General features: G+C 41.2%; 1 protein-coding gene across 1 annotated transcript in view; it reads left to right on the forward strand.

Annotated features, from left to right (window-relative positions):
* IMPG2 (interphotoreceptor matrix proteoglycan 2) overlaps window positions 1–19,477 on the forward strand; it is a 771,041-nt gene that overhangs the window by 291,050 nt on the left and 460,514 nt on the right. Inside the window, exon 5 of the mRNA XM_085622398.1 lies at window positions 17,117–17,148. Coding sequence (XP_085478524.1) covers window positions 17,117–17,148 — 32 coding nt within the window. The remainder of the gene's footprint in view (window positions 1–17,116; window positions 17,149–19,477) is intronic.

The following is a 19,477-nucleotide window of genomic DNA, read 5'->3' on the forward strand; positions in this document are numbered from 1 at the left end:
ACAAAAAGCTGAAAGTGTACCTTGCACATTTTAGACACAGTAGCGCACGAAACTGAGACAAGTGTAGTAGAAGCACAGTAAACGTGTGCTTCAAAAAGAAAGATGAAGAAACATATATACAAAACAATAGTCATATTCATGTGATAATATTTGATGAAACCTATACTTTAATTTCTATATGAAATGATTTTATTGCATTATATTTGATACTGATTTAGAGTTTATTTAAATTTAAAATTGTTATGCCAACGTGAGGCATTTTTCAAATGTGCTCTTTCTCTAATGCTGACTTATTCCTTGGCTTAATACAATGGTTCTTTTGCAGCCAAGTAAAATGTTGCCTTGTATGTTCAAGTACATGTGAAACATTCGACGTTCCTAAATATTTCTTTAACTTTCACAGTGAAATGTTCTTGTGGGAATCTGGTGTCCAACTGCTACTGCAGACTGATACTTTGTAATCTTTTTCACCATTGTTAGGCCTATGTAGACTTTAACAATCTCATGTTTCTCATTACTAGCATGAGAAACCATCTTGTAGTTGTAAATATCCTAGAGGACATTATGTGAATCTGAGCACATGACAATCTTCCGACAGTGGTGTGATGCTACATCACTAGGACTTTTAGAGAGACTTTATAAAAGAGGAAACCTCAAAGAAGGGGCAACACAGACGTCACTTGAATTTTTACTTCTTGATTAATGAATCGCCATACTTTTTCTTTTCGCTATGCGAGAGGATCGATTGCCTTTTTAATGATTTTTGAGACTCATGCTTTTTGTTTGGACTGCCTGTGCCTAATGCTACAGTAGGTAGCTAATTGACTGAAATCCTTCTTTACCAAACCATTTCATTTTCCTTATTTCTTTTATCCCATACTAATGAACTCGCCCTTAGTGGACTTTAAATCTAAACCCTTTCCCCCTTTTTCTTTAGGATTGTGAGCTGTTACATAAATGAATTATCCTTCTGCCTTTGATGGTAGTGGGACTGCGTAACTCTGTAAATGATTTATGCTATAATCATTCTTTGAAGCTTGGCCTAAATGTTTTGCAAGCTGTGATAAAGTTTAACTGGATTACTCAAAAGACTGCCTATTGCCATATATTTTGAATCTCTCATACAATAACCAAATTAATGTAATATCTGTCTTAGTCTACTATTGAGTCTTGTTGGTTCTTCCATTAAAATTGTGCTATTTTCAGCAAGCTTTTGCGAAATATCAAGTCCTGCTTATTTTATTCTGTGTAACCGTAGCAGAACTGTTGGTTTGCAAATTGTAGTCCGACTTAACTTCTTTAGGAGGTTGGGTCTTCGTATTGCAATTCTTTATTTCTACAACATGGTTTTGACAGTGGTGTACTTCAACCTGATTTCAAATTTGTAATTTAGCTGTCAATTTATGATCCTCATTGGACAGCTAACGTGGTATTTTGATTACCCTAATTTCCACCCCTCCATCGGAGGAGAAAGATTCCTCAGAGGACCATTGCCTCTGTGGTAAATGGAAATGCTGCAGATAGTCTAATTGTAAAGAGCCCAGTACGGTTAGAGTAGTAAGGAGAGTAAGTGTACAGAAAATGTTTACCACGCTTGCGCTGTAACAAGGAGAACTACTTTAGTTCAATATGATCAAAGACCATATGCATGATAGAGTAGTGGCCAATTATATGTGTGATGAGGAGAACATTATCAACCACTTGGAACATGACACTATCTGTACTGAAAGGAGGGTGGAATACTGATGACAGAGCTGGAGTAATTGGTGTTGATAAACATTGACTTGTACCTATATTGCTACTGCTGTTTCTGGCACTTTGCCTAGTAAAAAGTATGTGGTTGGGTGGTGATAAGAGAGTTTGTTAGGGTTGAGCTGTGACTTTTCTGAGAGACATGTCTTTTGGAATTGGCTAAGAACATCAGTTTATTGTATGACTCGTGATAATTCATGGCATAATATGTGTTTTTACTTGTGTTATGTTGTTTGTATGGTGCACACTACAAACTGAGGGCCTTATTTAGAGTTTGGCACAGAGGTTACTGTTACAAATGTGATGGATAGCCCGTCCATTGTATTACAAGTGCAGTATATCAGATGGTGCTTTTAATAGGGTGGACATGATATCAGTAATATTTTTGATGGAGTAACCCGTCCGCTGAAATCTAAATCAGGCCTTGAATCCTCTCAAGATGCCAGGCCATACTTCATAGACAATGGAGGTTAGATGAAGAAGTGGCTTTTCTGCATATAGCATTTTATTACTCCTAACATCTTACTTATCTTATCTCAGCAGAAATCAGGGAAAGGCTTTGTGCATGATCTTAGCAATGAGAACACCACACCCTTTCATATCCAGCACTACTAACAATTCTTCCATGACTCTGAGAGGGTATGGCAAAATATATTTCTCCATTTACTGTAAACAAATTACTTAGTATCCTTCGCTGCCTGTACAAAGTTACAATAAAGTGTAGGCAGCATATGTTTGAGTTATGCCACGCTTGTGTAGAGTAGCATTCTCCTATCATGGCCCTAGTCAGATGAGTGGTTCAAATACCCATTCATACCACTCCAAACTTAACAACTGCCCACTAGTGATATGACTGAGTGGAACAAGGCAACTTTATAAATCTTTTTGTTTTAATTTCTTTTTGCATTGTTTTGCATATGAACAGTACCTAGTACATGCATATTTACTACCAATAGCAACGAGGAGCATCAATGCAATATGCAGAAGATGCAATGAATATTGTATAAAAAACAGAAATGACAAAAAAAGGAGAACAAACAGGGGTTCTTCCCAAACAGGGAGCATCAACAGACGGATCCGCGCCATTTTTCAACAGGAGGAAAACATCAAAATGCACCATTACAAAGAAACAGTTTGGATGAGGGATACAACAACAGTTACTAGATTGGGTGTAAACTCATTCAGTGGGGGTTGCCAGGCACGACCAGATAACAGATCATGGACTGGGGGGGGATTCTCGCAGTCGCTGGAGTCTTGGACGTCTCGGACAGTGTTTCCGTAGGCACTAAAACTGTTTGAAAGTCCATCAGGATGGCATCCCAGCTGGCTGCTAGAGGGTACTTACGTATGCCCGTGTGTCCTCCCTGCACAATGCAACACTCTCTGCCTTGTCCCAGGCCTTCATGGAAAGCTCCCAAGTAGAGACCACAGGTGACTTTGACGATCTCCACCCATGCATAATGAAACACTCGGAAAGAAGTGATCCCAGGTCAATGAACCTCGTGGTGGCCCTATGTTTCTTGTCTCTGCGAGTGAGGCCCAGTAAACAGCCTTGCCAAGTAGGAGGCACCGGTCTCCCTCTGCAGTCTGATAACTGAGAGGTCACACCTAGCCATTATTGGTGAAGGGAGGGACAGTCCCATTGCATGTGCACCAGGCCAGCATCAGGAAGGGAGCAGCTGGGGCAGGCAGCGTCCGTGCGTGATAATATTGTTTTATCTTTTCAGGAGTAAGGTAGGCACTACGGTGTATGTAGTGCTGAATAAGGCAGAAACATGCATTGCACCATACAAGCGAACAATATTTCACCATGACCCTCCATTCTGTGTCCGTGCATGGGTGGCCCAGGTCCGTTTCTCAGCAGCAACGTAGCGTGGTCAGCTGCACAGCAGCGTGTGTGCGCAGTGACTCAGCAAACCACCTCTGCAGATGACGCCCTTGCACCCATGCCGTGAAGGTATTGGACTGTGAGATGTATTGGGCGTTCCTGTTGCATGCCACCGCAACACGCATCCAGTGCCCAAATGATGAAGTTATGGAGGAGGAAGGGGCCAGGCAGGAGTCCCTCATCTGTTATTAAGATTTCGAATGATGTGAGGGAGCCAGCTCTGTAAAGATTCCCCAGTGTGTGAAAACCTGTTTTGTGCCAGGTGGCAAGTTCCCTCGCAGTGGTGATCTGATCTCCCCTGCGGATGCCCAGGAGTGGAAGCGCAGGGGCATACTGCTAAGTGGCTTTGGTTATTTGGAGATTACGTTTAAAACACTGGTGTGCTACACATAGCAGCATAGGGGATGGGGTCGGCTAGCTGATGCAGGGGTGTAATAAGTGTATAATGTGGACCTGGCTCTTGGCTGGAGTTGTCATGGCAGTATCCGATAATTGAAGTCCTGCCAGCCACTTGGCCATCCATTGTAGTTGCAAGTCCAAGTAGTAATGTTCAAAGTTGGGGACCGCTAGTCCCCCTTCAGTGGTTGACAAATGGATGATTGTGAAGTGCAACCCACATCTCATGTTGTGCCATAGATAGTCCCTTGTGAGTTCGGATATAGGGCCATACGGGGGTAGGCAAAATAGTACAATAGGTGGGGTAGCATGACCCCCTTGATGACGGTCACCGGCTCAGTGACTGAGAGTTGTCCAATTAACTTTGAGTCCAGAAATCAACGCAAATCTGAGAAATAGGGGCAGTTTGTCTGGGGGAATCGGGTGGATGCCACGCAAGTATAGGAGTAGGACACAGGCATAGACTTATAATGAGTGCAACCTGTCTGCAAATGGTTTTCGCCAGGCCTGTCCATGTGTACGAAGGGCGACTGCTAGCGGTTCAATGGCCAGAGCAAAAAGAAGGGGGGATAGTGGTCATCCTTGTTGGGTATCCCTGTGTATTGGGACTGGATTAAAAACAAGGTTCTAGTTTTTACCCTCACCAGAGGTTGGGTGGAGAGTAGTTTTAAAAGGTAAATACATTTAAGGCCCAGTCTATAGCGGGGCAAAACTGCAAAACAGGAAATCCTACATCAGGATGTTGAAATCCTATTCCAAGTCCAGAACTAGGCATCCAGAACATGGCCCATCCCGGGGACAAGGCAACTTTATATAGTCCTGCCCCTTGATATAACTCCATAAAAAAATAGTTGTCCAGAGATTTTCATTTTTGACTTGTGTTTTTGTATCATTAGAGAAATAATTTAGCTTGGGTAGATATTGCTAATCCGGGAAGAATTTTCTGGAAGACATTTTTAAAAATGGCAGATGTGTTGCAGTGATTATGTAATATTTCATGAACCATGAGACCTATATACTTCCTTTTGGTGTGAAAACATAGGTTTTGGGGGTCAAGTAGTCTTATAGAGACAGAAAATTACTCCTCAGAGCAACTCTTCCACCAGTTTCCAAAATGGCGGCTATAATAGAAGAAGAAGAGACATATATAGAAATGAAACAAATAATTATGGTTTTTAATCATTTTATGTATACACCAAACAATGTTTATGAACTGAATATGAAAAAAAAAATACGTTTATCACTACTGTTTTAGACAGATTTTCATAGTTCACTTTTTTAATTTGTTTCGGCAATCGCTCATAGTATATTTGCAGAATGTCGAACATTTGAGAAGAGCATATTGACAGGGACATCTTTTTGTAGCACAGGTTCTGCAAGTACATGTACGTGTAAGTTCTGTGGGTGAGGCTTTAGAAATTTAGTTTTAGCAGCCCATCAATATCTTCCCAGCCAAATTCACACGGATGTAAACACTCAAAGTGTGCCATAGATGATGCCTATTATCACTGCTAAGGACCCTGCACTCTCCTACCTGGATACAGATTAGGCTGAATGTGGAGTGCAGTCTACCTAAGATGGAATGTGGGCTTGCCCTTCTTCTGCTTAATTCAGAATTGCAGCAAGAGTTTTAAGGGTGCATTACTATAGCCTTACAGCCCGCTGTAGCGGGCTATTCCGGCTATTAAAGGCCCTCTGCAGCGTTAAAGGCCGGAGCCGAAGGCGAGGGACTTTAACAAAGCAGAGGGACTTTAAAAGCCGGTATAGCCCTGCTACGAAGGGCTATAAGGCTATTAGAACCTCCTGCCACTAGAGGGCAGAATGCTCTAACAGATAAAACAAAGCCTTCAGGGAGCACAAGGGGATTGAAATGCCCTCAGGCTCCCTGAAGCCTTTGTTCACAGCCAGAGTTGTGAACAAAGACACATTGGAATGTTGGAGCTCCGGGCTTATGCTAGCCATTATAAGCCCGGAGCACTCCATTGTTTTCAATGGAGCTTCCAACATTCCAATGTTCTAATATATTTTATTTCAACCATGCGTAAGTGTCTCAGCAGAGCTTAGGAATGTTACTGTGAACATACTCCTTGATACTGTAACTTAACTCCCTACTTATCAATGGGATCATATGATTTTGACTACCAATAGTTTACCTTCAAGATGAATATAATCACCATGAAGATACAAAACATTTATCCGATTATCTGTAAACATCAACAAGAGTGATTTGGCACATCCAGAGAATGGTTCTCCATCTGATTGCCTTAAACAAGATCAGTCTTCAGAAGTCCATTCACTAGGCTTGTGAAGAACAATCATCAAATATATGGATTTTAAATGTACACAAGCGTAGGGTCAAATGTGTCTTTCCATTTGGCCACTCACAGTGGTTTGATGGTGGAGTCTTCTCCAAAGCTTGGCCTTAAATATGCTTCTCCAGTGTGAATGATTACAAAAGACGAAAGTAACCCCCTTCTTGGATAATGTAACAACAATAACGTAGTGGTCATACATGTTGTGGTACTTGTGGTTGGTGCATGCTGTTATGAATCTATGTTGGTTTCAGAAGCAAGGAACTTCATATTTATCTCTAGGACTCAAATAAAAAATGTGAGCAAAAGGAAGAGCTAGAATGAAAAGAAGAGTGATGGTAACCAGGTGTCGGAAAGAATGGTCTAGTTAAGAAATCTTGCTCAATATGTATATATATATGTCTGTGAGATTTAAGTTATTTTCGTGCTGTAACTCACTTGCAGAAATGGCAAAATAGAATAATTCTGCATACTGGAAATATTCTAGAGCAATATAAATCTACAGAAAAAACCAAAGAAGGGTGCTGAAACAGTTTGAAATTATGAGTCGCCTGGAGTAGATGAAAGTAGTACGCCATATTCATTCAGTGAAGTTCAGCTGAACTAAACGTAGCCACAATGCTGGCCGGGTTGACAGAAAATAAGTGGCTTAAAAAGATAGCACCTTACATCTAAGTAAAAACTGCCCAATTTGCATAATGACCTTGATGCAAAAAAGATGGAGTGCCATGTTTGAAGATTCAGCATCTCACCTTTACAGGAGCTGCCTCGAATCTAGGAGCAATCCATGCCCCTTGAGGGACTATCACATTGAAGATAGCTCTGTACAGAGGTTATGACTTCATTTCACTAACGTCAATGTGGCCTCTAGAGAGCTTGATATAGCAACTTCCAGTATCCAAGGAAAAATTGCTTTTAATGATATGAGATGCTAGTCCGCCCAGCAGGATTGATTCCTAAACCCTCACAGGTTTCTATCTGTGTATAATTTTCAGCGCCTCCACAATCCCAGCCAACCCCAGGCAATCCTAGTCCTGATGAGACCCTCTTTTCCTTTAAGGGTCGAAACACTGATGACACGCTTACAGAGACAGACAACGTTTCCAAATTTGTGACACAATAATTTATTCTTTGTATCCTAGACTGTATTGAATAGAAACTGCTGTCCCTTTAATGTAGCAACCAATACAACTTCAATGTTTATTTCTCACTTCACCTTTCCTGTTTGACTTTGGTTTTGGTTTGATTGCACACCTGGGGTCTACTTATTCTATTTTCTTTCCTGAGTGTCCTGAAAGACACTCATAATATTGTGTGTGAAAATAATTCTGGTCGAATAAAACTAGGTTCGGCTCAACCGCAGCTGCTTACAAACATACTGGCTGTGCTATTATTGCAAAACGTTTTTAGTTAGTAATGGTTTATATTGATTAATTCCACACAGAAAGATCTGTGACACTCAAAATCTGCCCAAAAATGAGTTCCATGTGAATGCCTGTTTCAAGGATGTTTGAAGATTAGTCACTAGTACCGCCACATGCAGCAAAGTCTTTCTTGAAAAGTGAACATGCGTCTTCACATTAATTTCTTGTGTCTAGTTTCTCAGTAGCCATGAAAGAGCAGCAGAGCACCTATGCTCTGTACATTAACTGGCTTTTGCGACTCTGTTTCATGTGCATGGTTTAGCAGATACAGAAACCTTTCCTTCTCGGTACTGTTTGAGTATCATTTTTAACATACAACATTAACTTATGTACTTGGAAGCGTACATTGTGAATTTGCACCAGGAACGCCGTTGATGTCTTAAAAGGTTGTCAGTGTACACAAAGAAGAAATTGTTTCTCACTCACAGATGTATATAAGAGGTTCTTGCAGTTCAATAGTCTTGGAGCCATTAGTGATATAATGGTGAATTAGCAGATGGAGTCCCCTTATCAAAATAAATCATTTTTGTGAGCGTGAACCCGAGTAGTGTATAATGGTGTTAATAAATTGAACTGTTACATGCCAACATTGCTACTGCTATTACAACTACTATGTTTGAGTGAATTCAGTAAACATCAAAAGTGTACAATTACTTTCCAAATAATGGCAGTCAACATGAACTTCGAGAGCAAAAAATTGTATCTCATTTAAAGCATGACAAAGCTTTTCAACTCAAAGTTTGTAACTCATTAGCATTACTCAGTCTGGCGACATTTAAGCGATGGATCCAGCAAGCTTCTTTGTATGAAGGCATGTAGTCCAGACTTTGAGTATTGTCCAGAAAATGTAATTTTCAGAGTGTGCAGACATTTAGGAATGGTCCACAAATGGGGCATTTTCTTTGTACATCTTATTCTAGGCCTTCTTGTAGGAGCAGCTGATGATAGTGTCTACATTTCTAGTACAACAATTAGGAAACACACTTTCCTATAGTATGATGTTGCTATGAACAAGTATTGTACTGTCACTTGTGAATGTGCAATCTGAATTGTTGCGACATTTATGGTGATCGGTAATTGGTGGTAGCTCCTACAGTAATGTAATATTCTGTGTACATAGTGGAGGAATTTAACTGCTTCTACAAAGAGGTCCTTGGGGCCTTAGCATTTTCTGAGAGAAAATATTGGATTATTTGGATATTAAACCATCTAAATGACAATGTGTATATTTCTGTAATCAATTTTATTTATGTTACATTATGTCTGAATGTGTCCGCATAAATAAATGGGATGAGTTTAAAGAGGCTTTCCTTATTTTTAGGTCAATTTTCAGGCTAAGATCCTGAATGACGATAGATCCCTATTTGTCTTAACAGAGGCACAGGACCCATGGATGACTCTTTCTGAGTGGCCCCAATAGCCTAACACCAACTGCTCCTAAGCATGACCCAGGATTCCTTCCGAGAATTTCCAAACTCCAATACTAAAAATTCATAGATGCTCCATTCCCCAACTTTTCAATGCCATTGTCTTGTCTAAAAGTATGTTGTTAGACTTGACAGCATTGGGGTGGTCTTCCCCCCAACTTTGTACCTGCTTCCCTCCATTTTCTGACCTCCTTTTGGCTGGCAATAGGACTCGGAGCACTTTACCACTGCTGACCAGTTCTAAAATGCTTGGGCTCTCTCCCTAAACCTGGTAATATTGGCTTAACCCCAATTGGCATATTTAATTTGCTTCTTAGTCCCTAGTTAAGGGCCCCACATGTGCCCAGGGCCTCTAAATTAATTTCCTCTAGTGGGCCTGCAGCACTAATTGTGCCATCCACTTAAGTAGCCCTCTAACCATGGCTCAGGCCTGCCATTGCAGAGCCTGTGTGCACGGTATTACACTGCCATTTCTACCTGGCAAGTTAAACCTCTTGCCAGGTGTAACCTTCCCTTTTATACACATGTCAACCCCAAGGTAGGCAGTGTATGACTCACAGGGCAGGATGCAATGTATTTAAAAGGCAGGACAAGTACTTTTAAGTTTTACATATCTTGGTAGCGAAACAGTACCAGTTTCGTTTTTCACTACTGCAAGGTCTATCTCTCCCATAGGATAACATAGGGATTACCTTATTACATCTTTTAAATGTAATTTTCAATTCTGAAGGGATAGGCTTTTACAGTTTGGTATCACTGGAGTCACAATCTAAAATCACAACTTATCGTGAAGTTGGATTTCAAGTTACAGTTTAGCAAATGTCACTTTTAGAAAGTTGGCATTTACCTACTTTAGCCATTTGGTGCCTGCTGCCTGTCTGTGCTCAGTCTAGGCTGGGCAACAGCTGGGCTTTGTGTATTCCCTCTAGACAGCCACACACAAAGGTAGCTTAGGTGTATCTTAATGGGCCATCCTGTGTGATGGGAGGGAGAAGCTGGACACAGCCCCACTCTTACACCTGAATATGTTGTGTCCTGTCCACATACAAAGGCCTACATATACCCTTGGTGTAAATCTGGAGTCAGGGCAAGAAGGGAGGACTTCTGTGCATGTGAAAACTTTTTTTGAAACCACCCCCACTTCAACGGCACAACTGGGTATAAGTATGACATCAGTACACTTCTGGAACTGTGTAGACTCTCCCAGGAAGAGCTGCTGGTTTGCTGAAAGGACTGCCACTCTGTTGGACTGCTGCTTGCTGGACTGTGACTTTGATGAGCTGCCCTGCTACCTGCTATTCCTCTGCCTGTGTGAAAAGGACTGGATCTGCATCACTTGAACCCAGAGTGACTCCTTGGGCTTGCTGGCTAGCCTCCTGTTCTAAGTCTCCGGGGCATCAAATACTTCAACTCATCCTGCTATAGCACCTGGACTTTACTTGCTGCAAGTAGCACTAACCCACTCCTGTGCCCTTGGAAATGGATATAAAGTGCTGCTACTACCTCAACCCATGCATCCTCATCAGAACTGGCACATCTCCGCCGTTGTGTGAGTTGGAACCGCCACATCCTCATTGCAGCGTCGAATATACTCGGAACCAGCTCATCGTCTTTGGAATCGATGCATCGTCTGTAGCTGGACAAGTAGCTGCGCATTGCCTTCGGAACCGGCTCCTCGCACTCGGAACTGACGCATCGCTGTCATTGCGTGGAAAATCTCGGCGCATTTCGCTCACTGCGTGGCTTGCTACCGACGCATCGCTTTGGCTGCACCTCGCATCTTTTTCAACTTTGACGCAAGACCGGATCGAAATACTGTTGTTCAGTGGGCCTAAATAGGTCCCTGTATCTGGCCCGCAGCCTATTGCTATCGGCCTGAACTTTTGACTTTGCCCGGGTCTGGCGAGACTAGATATCCAATTTAAGCGCTATTTTACATTATTCTTTCATAATTCATATCTCGACTTCTACTTATTGGATTTTTGTCCTTTTGGTCTTGTTTAATTGTAAAAATCATAATCTATTTTTCTAACCTGGTGTGTGTCTTTGTGTGGTGTTTTCACTGTGTTACTGTTTGAAGTGTTGCACAAATACTTTACACATTGCCTCTTAAGTTAAGCCTGACTGCTCTGTGTCAAACTACCAGAGGGTGAGCAGAGAATCATTTAGGGCATGTAGTGACTTACCCTTACTAGGTTTGTGGTTCCTGCTCCGGACAGGGAGCATACCTCTACCAACCAGAAATCAATTTCTAACATATGGGAACCACAGTGCTTCCAGTGGCAGAGAAGTTACTGGCCCTCTGTCAGAAACACGCTCACGTGAGAAGCTAACATTTGATGGCAGACATGGCCACTGATTTTATATTTCCCGAAACTAACCAGTGCGTTGGGAATATGGCAAAATAAAATGGAGAAAAAAGCAAGCATTCCAATCCCAGCCTGCCCATAAATATTGCAGACAGACTGCAGGTGGGCTAGCGGCGGTGGTGCCTCTGCTGTGCTTTTGGAAATTAGTCTGAACAGATATATATTAGAGAGCCCTGAGGTAGAAAGTGGTGGTGGGTGTGGGGACAATAGTGGTGAAATCAGGTGTAAACTGGGTGTCTACCATAAAGAAGCAGATTTTGTTTGAAGATTATGTCATGGATTCAACTTTTTGCAGTGGGTAGGGCGGTTGAGAGAGTATGAGTGTGGAGATTCAAGATTAGACTGGGTTGATTATCTGAAAGTATTAAGTGGATAGGCTGTTTGTTGAAAAGTGGGTTATTAGTTGGTAGGGGCATTCACCCTCAGCTACTAATAATACTACAATCCCTAATAGGTCCTGTCAAGCCTCAGTAAATTAATTATTGCTCAACCCTTGGTAGTTTAGCAAATGAGCAGTCAGGCTTAATTTAGGAGACATGTATGTGTAAAGCATTAAATACCACCAAAACAGTAAATAAGTGAAAGACACAACACAATATAAAACCACCATCAACTTATAGAGATAGAGTATATTTTTATCTTTAAAATGATACCAAAAGAACAAAACTCCAATGTAAGGAACGGGAGATATGAATTTTTAAAGATTTTCTAGCGCAGTAAAGTGCAAACCGCCACTCATGGTTATCTGATAGCGCTGGACCAGGAGAAAGTCAAAGTTTTAGGCTGACCGCGATGGAGCGTAGGTCGGATAGGTTGAAGGCTAGGTCCCGGTCAAAAGTTTACCTACAGACTTGGGGCCTGATTTAGATTTCGGCGGACGGGTTACTCCGTCACAACGGTGATGGATATCCCATCCACTGAAATGTAAATCCCAATATGTCCAATGGGATTTATATTTTGACGGACGGGATACCCGTTTCCAATGTAACGGAGTAACCTCCCCGCAAAAATCTTAATCAGGCCCGAGTCTTTTTCCTGGAGCTTTTCTCTATTTGGTGGGTCCTCTAGTTTCGCAGATCCGCGGCCTTCTGCAGCACGGTGAAAAAACAGGTGGTGGATCCTCGGCCTCAACGGTGATGAGGGTTCTGATGCAGTCATCAATGGCTTCCCTCTCAACGTCGAGCTGAGCTCTGCCTGGAGCTTTTCAGCAAGACGAACCAGCAAGGTTGATCCAATTGGTGAGTATAGCATGGCAGCTTGACTCTTGACATTGAGCTGGTGTCATCCTTGAGCTTCTCTGACAAACTTTGCAGAAAGTTTCCAAACTTTAAATTCTTGCAGTTTCTTGGTTCCGTTTGGGGAAAACCAGTATCCAGTAGCGCCAGCCAAGGGTTCAGAGACTCTGGTTTGCCCCTTGGGGGCTAGGACTCAATTTTCGACAATGTACCTCCACAGTCCGGGAAAAATCCAGTTGCAACTGGTTAGCTGGGGTGATCCTCTCTTTGGATTGGCAGGGAACTTCTTCCAGCCTGGGTACCTGTTGCTGATCATGAAGCCCACTTGTTTTCACTTGCGTCAGGCACAGTCCTTTCTTTGTGGAGCCTTGTGAGTGCAGCAGGTGCAGTCCTTCTGAGTGCAAGCCTTCTGTGGTGAAGTCCAAGTGTCCAGACGGGCAATCCTTCTTCTTCTGACGTTTCAGGCTGTGATCTGAGGAGCTGCTGCAGCTCTCCCATATTATCCTCCATTCTGGACTGGTAGAAGGGGGGGACACCCCAACCAATAGGGGTAAATTTACCCCCTCTGCTAGTAGCACTTCCTGCGAAGTGTGGCATATTTGTTACCCAGAATAAATCTGACCTTAGCAAGGTGTTGGAGTTATTGTAACAATTATTTTGAAACTTTGAATGATATGTCTAGCTAGCTAAAATCAAACGGTATACTTTATTAAGTTTAATAAAGCCTTCCGATGTTAGCTGAAATGTTGACTGTGACTTTCCAAAGCATTTTTATTTAATTGACTACGTGATTCTAACTTAGGATATCATTTTAGAGAGTTGTTTGTGATTTCTGTTGAATCCGATATGATTCACAAACAGTGCATATGCAAGGATTTTCGTTAATATATTTAAACTGAAAATAACGGTCTGAGAGAATCAACAAAGATATATTACACAAACAAGCTCATCTGACAAGTGAACAAATCAATTTACTGAAACAATATAGGAATTAGGATAACATAACACCTCAACAGACTGCTCTGTTTTTAGCAAAACACACAATTGATGGACGGAATGCAGAACAAATCAAAACATTCACCCCCTGTCAAGAGATCTGGGTTAAATCCATCATTCTTTTGCTCACCATGCTTTTCAGGTCACACCCTTTTTTTAATCATAGTGCTTTGTACTATAGCTGTCACAGAAAGTGATTTAAAGAAGTTCGGAGCTCTGACTAAAATTCCCAAATGTGTAATGGCAGCAATAGAACTCACCTGATGCATTTGGGCATCCATACCAAGTGTGTGGACAGCTGCATAATTTATAGAACTATTACTATCTCGTTGATGGAAGTCTTGAATTTGATTGATATATTGGAACAATGCACTTGTAAGACCACTATTACACTGTTTATGTTGGCCAATGTGTACAATACTAAAGGATAACTAATTTAACAAGCCTATTGCCGTGGAAGAATATTATCAACTATGTCAATGTACAATTGCACAAAACATTTCAGATTATGTAAGTATGGGCCTAATGCTCACCATTTGTGATCCACCAAAACCTCCAACAGTCTGACCCAATGGGTATGTACTGCTCAGTGGGTTAGATTTGCAAATCTTTCTTCCAAGTGAAGAACTGGCCGACTGTTTAACCTCAGGAAGGCGTCAAGAGGTGGGCAAAGAAGTTACTCCTACTCACAGAACATTATTTCTGAATTGAAACCTTTGCTTCTAAAATTAAAATGTTTTGTGAAGAAAATATTTCAGACTATACACTGGATGATTAGTGTACGTCATTATACACAATGACAAAAAGCCATAATCCTATAACAAAACAAAAAATAAATTATTTAAATCAACTTTGAAGCCTAACCTAAGCCGAATTCTAACGGTATGTCTAAGCTTATCTGTAGCCCAGAGCTAACGCTAATAATAACCATACACCTAACCCTAGTTCTGATCCTAAGCTCAATGGCAACACAAATATCACCCACAGCCCTGTGATCTCATCTAAGAATCCCAATAACACTGATGCCTGAAAATAAGCCTAATGCTTACTTTAAACCTAAAGCTAAACTTAAAATGAACACGGACCTTACGCTTGAATCTAACATTAACCGTATATACCTACTCATAATGCTATTTTAAAACTCACCCCATCCCTGCATCCCTGACTCTAAAAATAACTTTTTTTTTTTTTTTAACATTTTTTTTTTTGTTTTCGTACCAACAACTCAGTACAGTTCCCAACAGCCCCTTCCCTCCAAAGGAGACATTTACTTTAATGCTAAGACCTGAACCTCAGCCTAATATTATTCTTTTGTTGTTATTTTCTTTGATTTCGGGACGAAATGGATGTGCTTGTTAAATAAAAGTCAGAGATCTACTCTCATAAGCTCATACCTACAGTTGGAATTTTTTTTTTAAGGGAATCTTTTCCTGAGATGCTGATATAGTTGTGAACTCTCAAGAGCAGCTCTCGAAATCTTTGTGAACTAAAAGTCACTCACATGTGAAAGCATTTTTGCGAGCATAAATCTATGGCAAATGTATTTTGTTGAATGCATGCGTAGATATCACACTCATTTGCATTTGCTAAGCATTTTTTTTGTTTTCCATTACCAAACCGTTTTTCCCATGGAGAAACCGGTGCCACCCAACAAATATTGAGTGTAGTCCCGTTTCTTTCTGACTCTGGATAGAGATTTACTCCTGCCTTTGAGATAAGTATATCTTCAACTACATGATCGGTGGGAATATGCCCACAAATAATTTGAGAATGCCCACTTTGTGGGTGTTCACTTCATTAGGCATGCATTCCCTCCCTGGAACACCCACAACCTGCCCCTGTGAACAGATTTGCTCAAAAGTATTATTACCTCAACCTGTAATGTTACTTTTCAGCAAATCCAATTATGTGTCAACTCATTCTTTGTGATTCTCTGATAGCTTGTACCAATTCCATTTTGGACCACACTCTTTTGTGAAACCGGACCATACATTTTTATTCACCAAATATGTACATTTAAGTTGAGTTTACCTTGGTGCTACTAACCTTTTCTATATAACATCCAATGATTTATAGTCCTGCACATCCACAAAAAATATAAGAATTTTGAAAGTGCAAAATATTGATCCCTGAATATATTTTTAATTTTACATTGAAATAAAGATGCTGCTAAGGCTAATGCAAACTATGTTCTATTAATCTGAAATACTCCCTTCCTTTGTGGTAACAAATATCTACACCTTGGAAAGAGACGGATCTGATAATAAGCAGATCTTAAGTCAAATTTTAGGAAATTGGGACCTCTTTAATATCCGCAACATGTCATTTTAAATACTAATCTAACCGTCTCTAGATAATACTTTATATTATGTGTTAATAATTTCCAGTATAATTTCGTCCCTCACCAAAACCTTTTTTTTCACATCCGGTTCAAACATTATTCCCAAAATTGCTAATGTCTCCAACGGAATATTGTTGCTCCTTTTTCGGGATATTAAAGCTTTTTGATGGCAACTCCTTTCTTTGAAATTCATTTTGGCACTTCAACACTTACGTGAGGTCAAGCCAATGTTCGAATTTAAAGGCTCAATAATTGACAGAATCTAGTCCCCCATTTTAGTTATCGGGGTTTGTGGAATAAATGACTCTGTTCTTGCCTTTGTTTTTGTTTCTACCGCACATTTACATATATACGCTACTTTTATAGTCTGGTGCATTAATGTTGATTTTCGATTGGCTGTGTATCTGCTTGGATGCTATAATAATTGCAATAGATCTCACCACTTACTGTAAAAGTAAAGCAACGACTGACCCATGAAGTTAATTGTTGGTATCTTGCCATTATAGAGTGCATCAGGGCAGGCAGGACCACAATCTCCAGGCTGCATTGTACGGGTGTAATCTTTCCCTGACTTCTAGAATGCATTGGTGCAAAATACTATCTTTACACTTGTGATTAAGTGCCATTGTTAGACAATGAAAATGTGAGTGCAGAATTGTACCAGCACCAATGAAGTCCATGTAATCCCAAAATGTTGGCGCAATCTTCAATGGCAATGGAGCAAAAGAAGCAGAGACCTTGTGTTTTACACAGCGAGTGCTTTAAAGGTAAGGCATATTTTATGTTTTTTCTGGTTTGTGGTTTATCAGCTTGTACTACAGTGGTTATGATTGTGAAAATGAGTATCCCAAACCAATCATAACTCCACCACAGAAGGAGGATGAAGTAGCAACACGATGAGAGCTACATAGTGTGAATCAAATCACTCACGTTCACCTTTTCTACCAGTAACCCACTTTTTTTATATTTCCAACAGAAACTGTCTCTTGCCAAGAAAACTACTGCAAGGTAATTATGAGATATTTTTTCTTGAAATGTCATAGCATGAGTGGTGTTTCGGGCAGTGAAAACGTTCCAGGGAGTGGGAATTTATTTGAATGACAACTAATCTAACACTTTAGTTTGTAAAGCTGACAATATCACATGGACTTAGACCAATAGGACTTAGAAGCCCGAGGGGTTGAGTAGATGACGGCAGGCTCTGAAATGAATTATCCTTCATGTATGGAGACACCTAACCTTCCATTTGTAAATAGACGTGGATGTTCACGGCTAAATTAGCCCAGGGATTAATGAAGAGCATTATTCCAGGAATTATCCCATGCATGGTGGCCGGAAATTGAATTCATGTACTTACATTGGGGCAGGGTTACATTTAGTGGAGTGCAGATTTAGAAAATGCCTTTAATCAAATCAGTGACTTTAAAAAAGCATTTGCAACTTTATAAATTTTGCAACGTTTTAGAAGTGTAATAATTGGGTTAAAAGTCCATAAAAAAAAGTGGGTTTTGGAAGTAAAACGTCCTATAAAAGCATTTTGTGGAGAATGTTTCCTACAGCAAAGTTCTGAAATGCCGTAAACTGTGTAACTTTGTTAAAATAACACTTTTGATCTTCACAACATTTGACAGGTAAAATTAAAATTTCACATTTGGAGAAAAGGTAAAAAACAAATCGAAGTTAGAGAGAGGGGTCATTGTTTTGAAAGCAAGCATCTAACCATCCTTTTTTAAATGAAACGATCTATTTAAACGTCAGAGCAATTATAATTTGCTGTACTAATATGGGATTTATAATCATAGGGGCTTAGTGGTTGTAGCAGCAGAGGCAATACATGGCCTGCACACCCCCCCCCCCCCGTTGCTGGCGGTACCATCCCCTTATCGATAACCAATAGAGTGCTTTTTTGTTCAAACTAAAGGTAAACTTGTACAGCAGGTCATATGTTGCACTGCTGTAAAGTGCAATCCTTCACTTTGACTACAAGGGGGGTGATTATGATGGCGGGTGGGCGGACGGAACGCCATGGCCAGGCCGGCGTTGGCGATCCGCCCACCATAACAACCACATTTACCCCCGCCATATTACCATGGCGGGGGGTACCGCGGTTTGACGGAAAGTCCACCCGCTCCTTTTCTGCCGGTCGGCAATCGTTACAATTGCCGGCCGGGCGGAGCTCGGGCATCATATGGTGGCGGTGCCTGGAACGCACCTCCATCCATATTATGATGCCTGGTGGTAAAAGCCATGGAAAGGCTGGCGGGAGCCCGTTGCTTGCCCCCGGTGGGGTGGGGGGCTGCACTTGGGGGGTACCTGTGGTACCCCCTTCAGTGCCATGCAAAAGGTGGCAGGCACCGGGCGGTGCCTGCCACGTTGTGCATGGCAATGCACAGCATGCTTCTTTGGCATTAGGGCGGGTGCTGCTTACAGGAGCACCCACCGCAATGTTGAAGATGCAGAATGCGACCGACAGGGTGGCGGTCGCATCCTAATTGACGGTGCGGGACTGCCTCACCGCTGGCGGCCGGTCCCAGCAGCGGTGGCGGGCATCCTAATTGGGCCCGGTGTGCATAAAATGGAAAGTGTAAGCCTCACTAATTATATCACCACAGAGCACGGATCAATAAAACTCAAGCTTCTATTAGCAATCAATTTTTATTATGGGGAGGAACTGTGCGGTTGCACTGTTCAAATACAGTCTTGGAGCACTTTGTTCCGCCCTCCTATGAAGCATGACTGTTTGAAGAAGAGTTAGGAATTTGGAAGTGGATGCATAGGGATCAAGTAAAGTGTTCGCATGAATGTCTGTACTATTTGGTACAAGTACTTCCTGGTTGCACAAAAGCACATCCGCTGCCTCTTAAAAGTCACCTGAAATTACTTTGATGCCCTCATGTTCATGGATAGTACTGTGAGGATGCTAACTGTGATCATAATAAAAATTTGAATTGAATTGAAAAAAAAACTGTGAATTTTTGTATTTGCATTGGATTTCTTATCAATTAACAGTAGTTCGTTTGTAATCCACTCCCATTTGCCCGCGTATTTCACATTTGATAACCTGACATAAAAAAAATTATGAATTTGTTCACATGTTCTGATCTGTTCTATCTTTTTATAGAACAGTAGTACATCCATTGATTAAGTTAATGTAATTATCATTGGAATCAAGAAGTGCAGCCTCGGAGTTTTCTTGCTGCATTGGCTAATTGTAGTATAGGTGGGTAGCCCGCCAACTTGCCAAGTCAGTGGGCATCATGTCCCCCCGAAACCCTAGGAAGAGGACTGCTCGCCATATGTAGAAATCGCTGCCTGTCTTTCATGAATTTCTGTGATA

This window comes from Triturus cristatus, chromosome 8 (assembly GCF_964204655.1).
Source record: "Triturus cristatus chromosome 8, aTriCri1.1, whole genome shotgun sequence".
Taxonomy (NCBI): domain Eukaryota; kingdom Metazoa; phylum Chordata; class Amphibia; order Caudata; family Salamandridae; genus Triturus; species Triturus cristatus.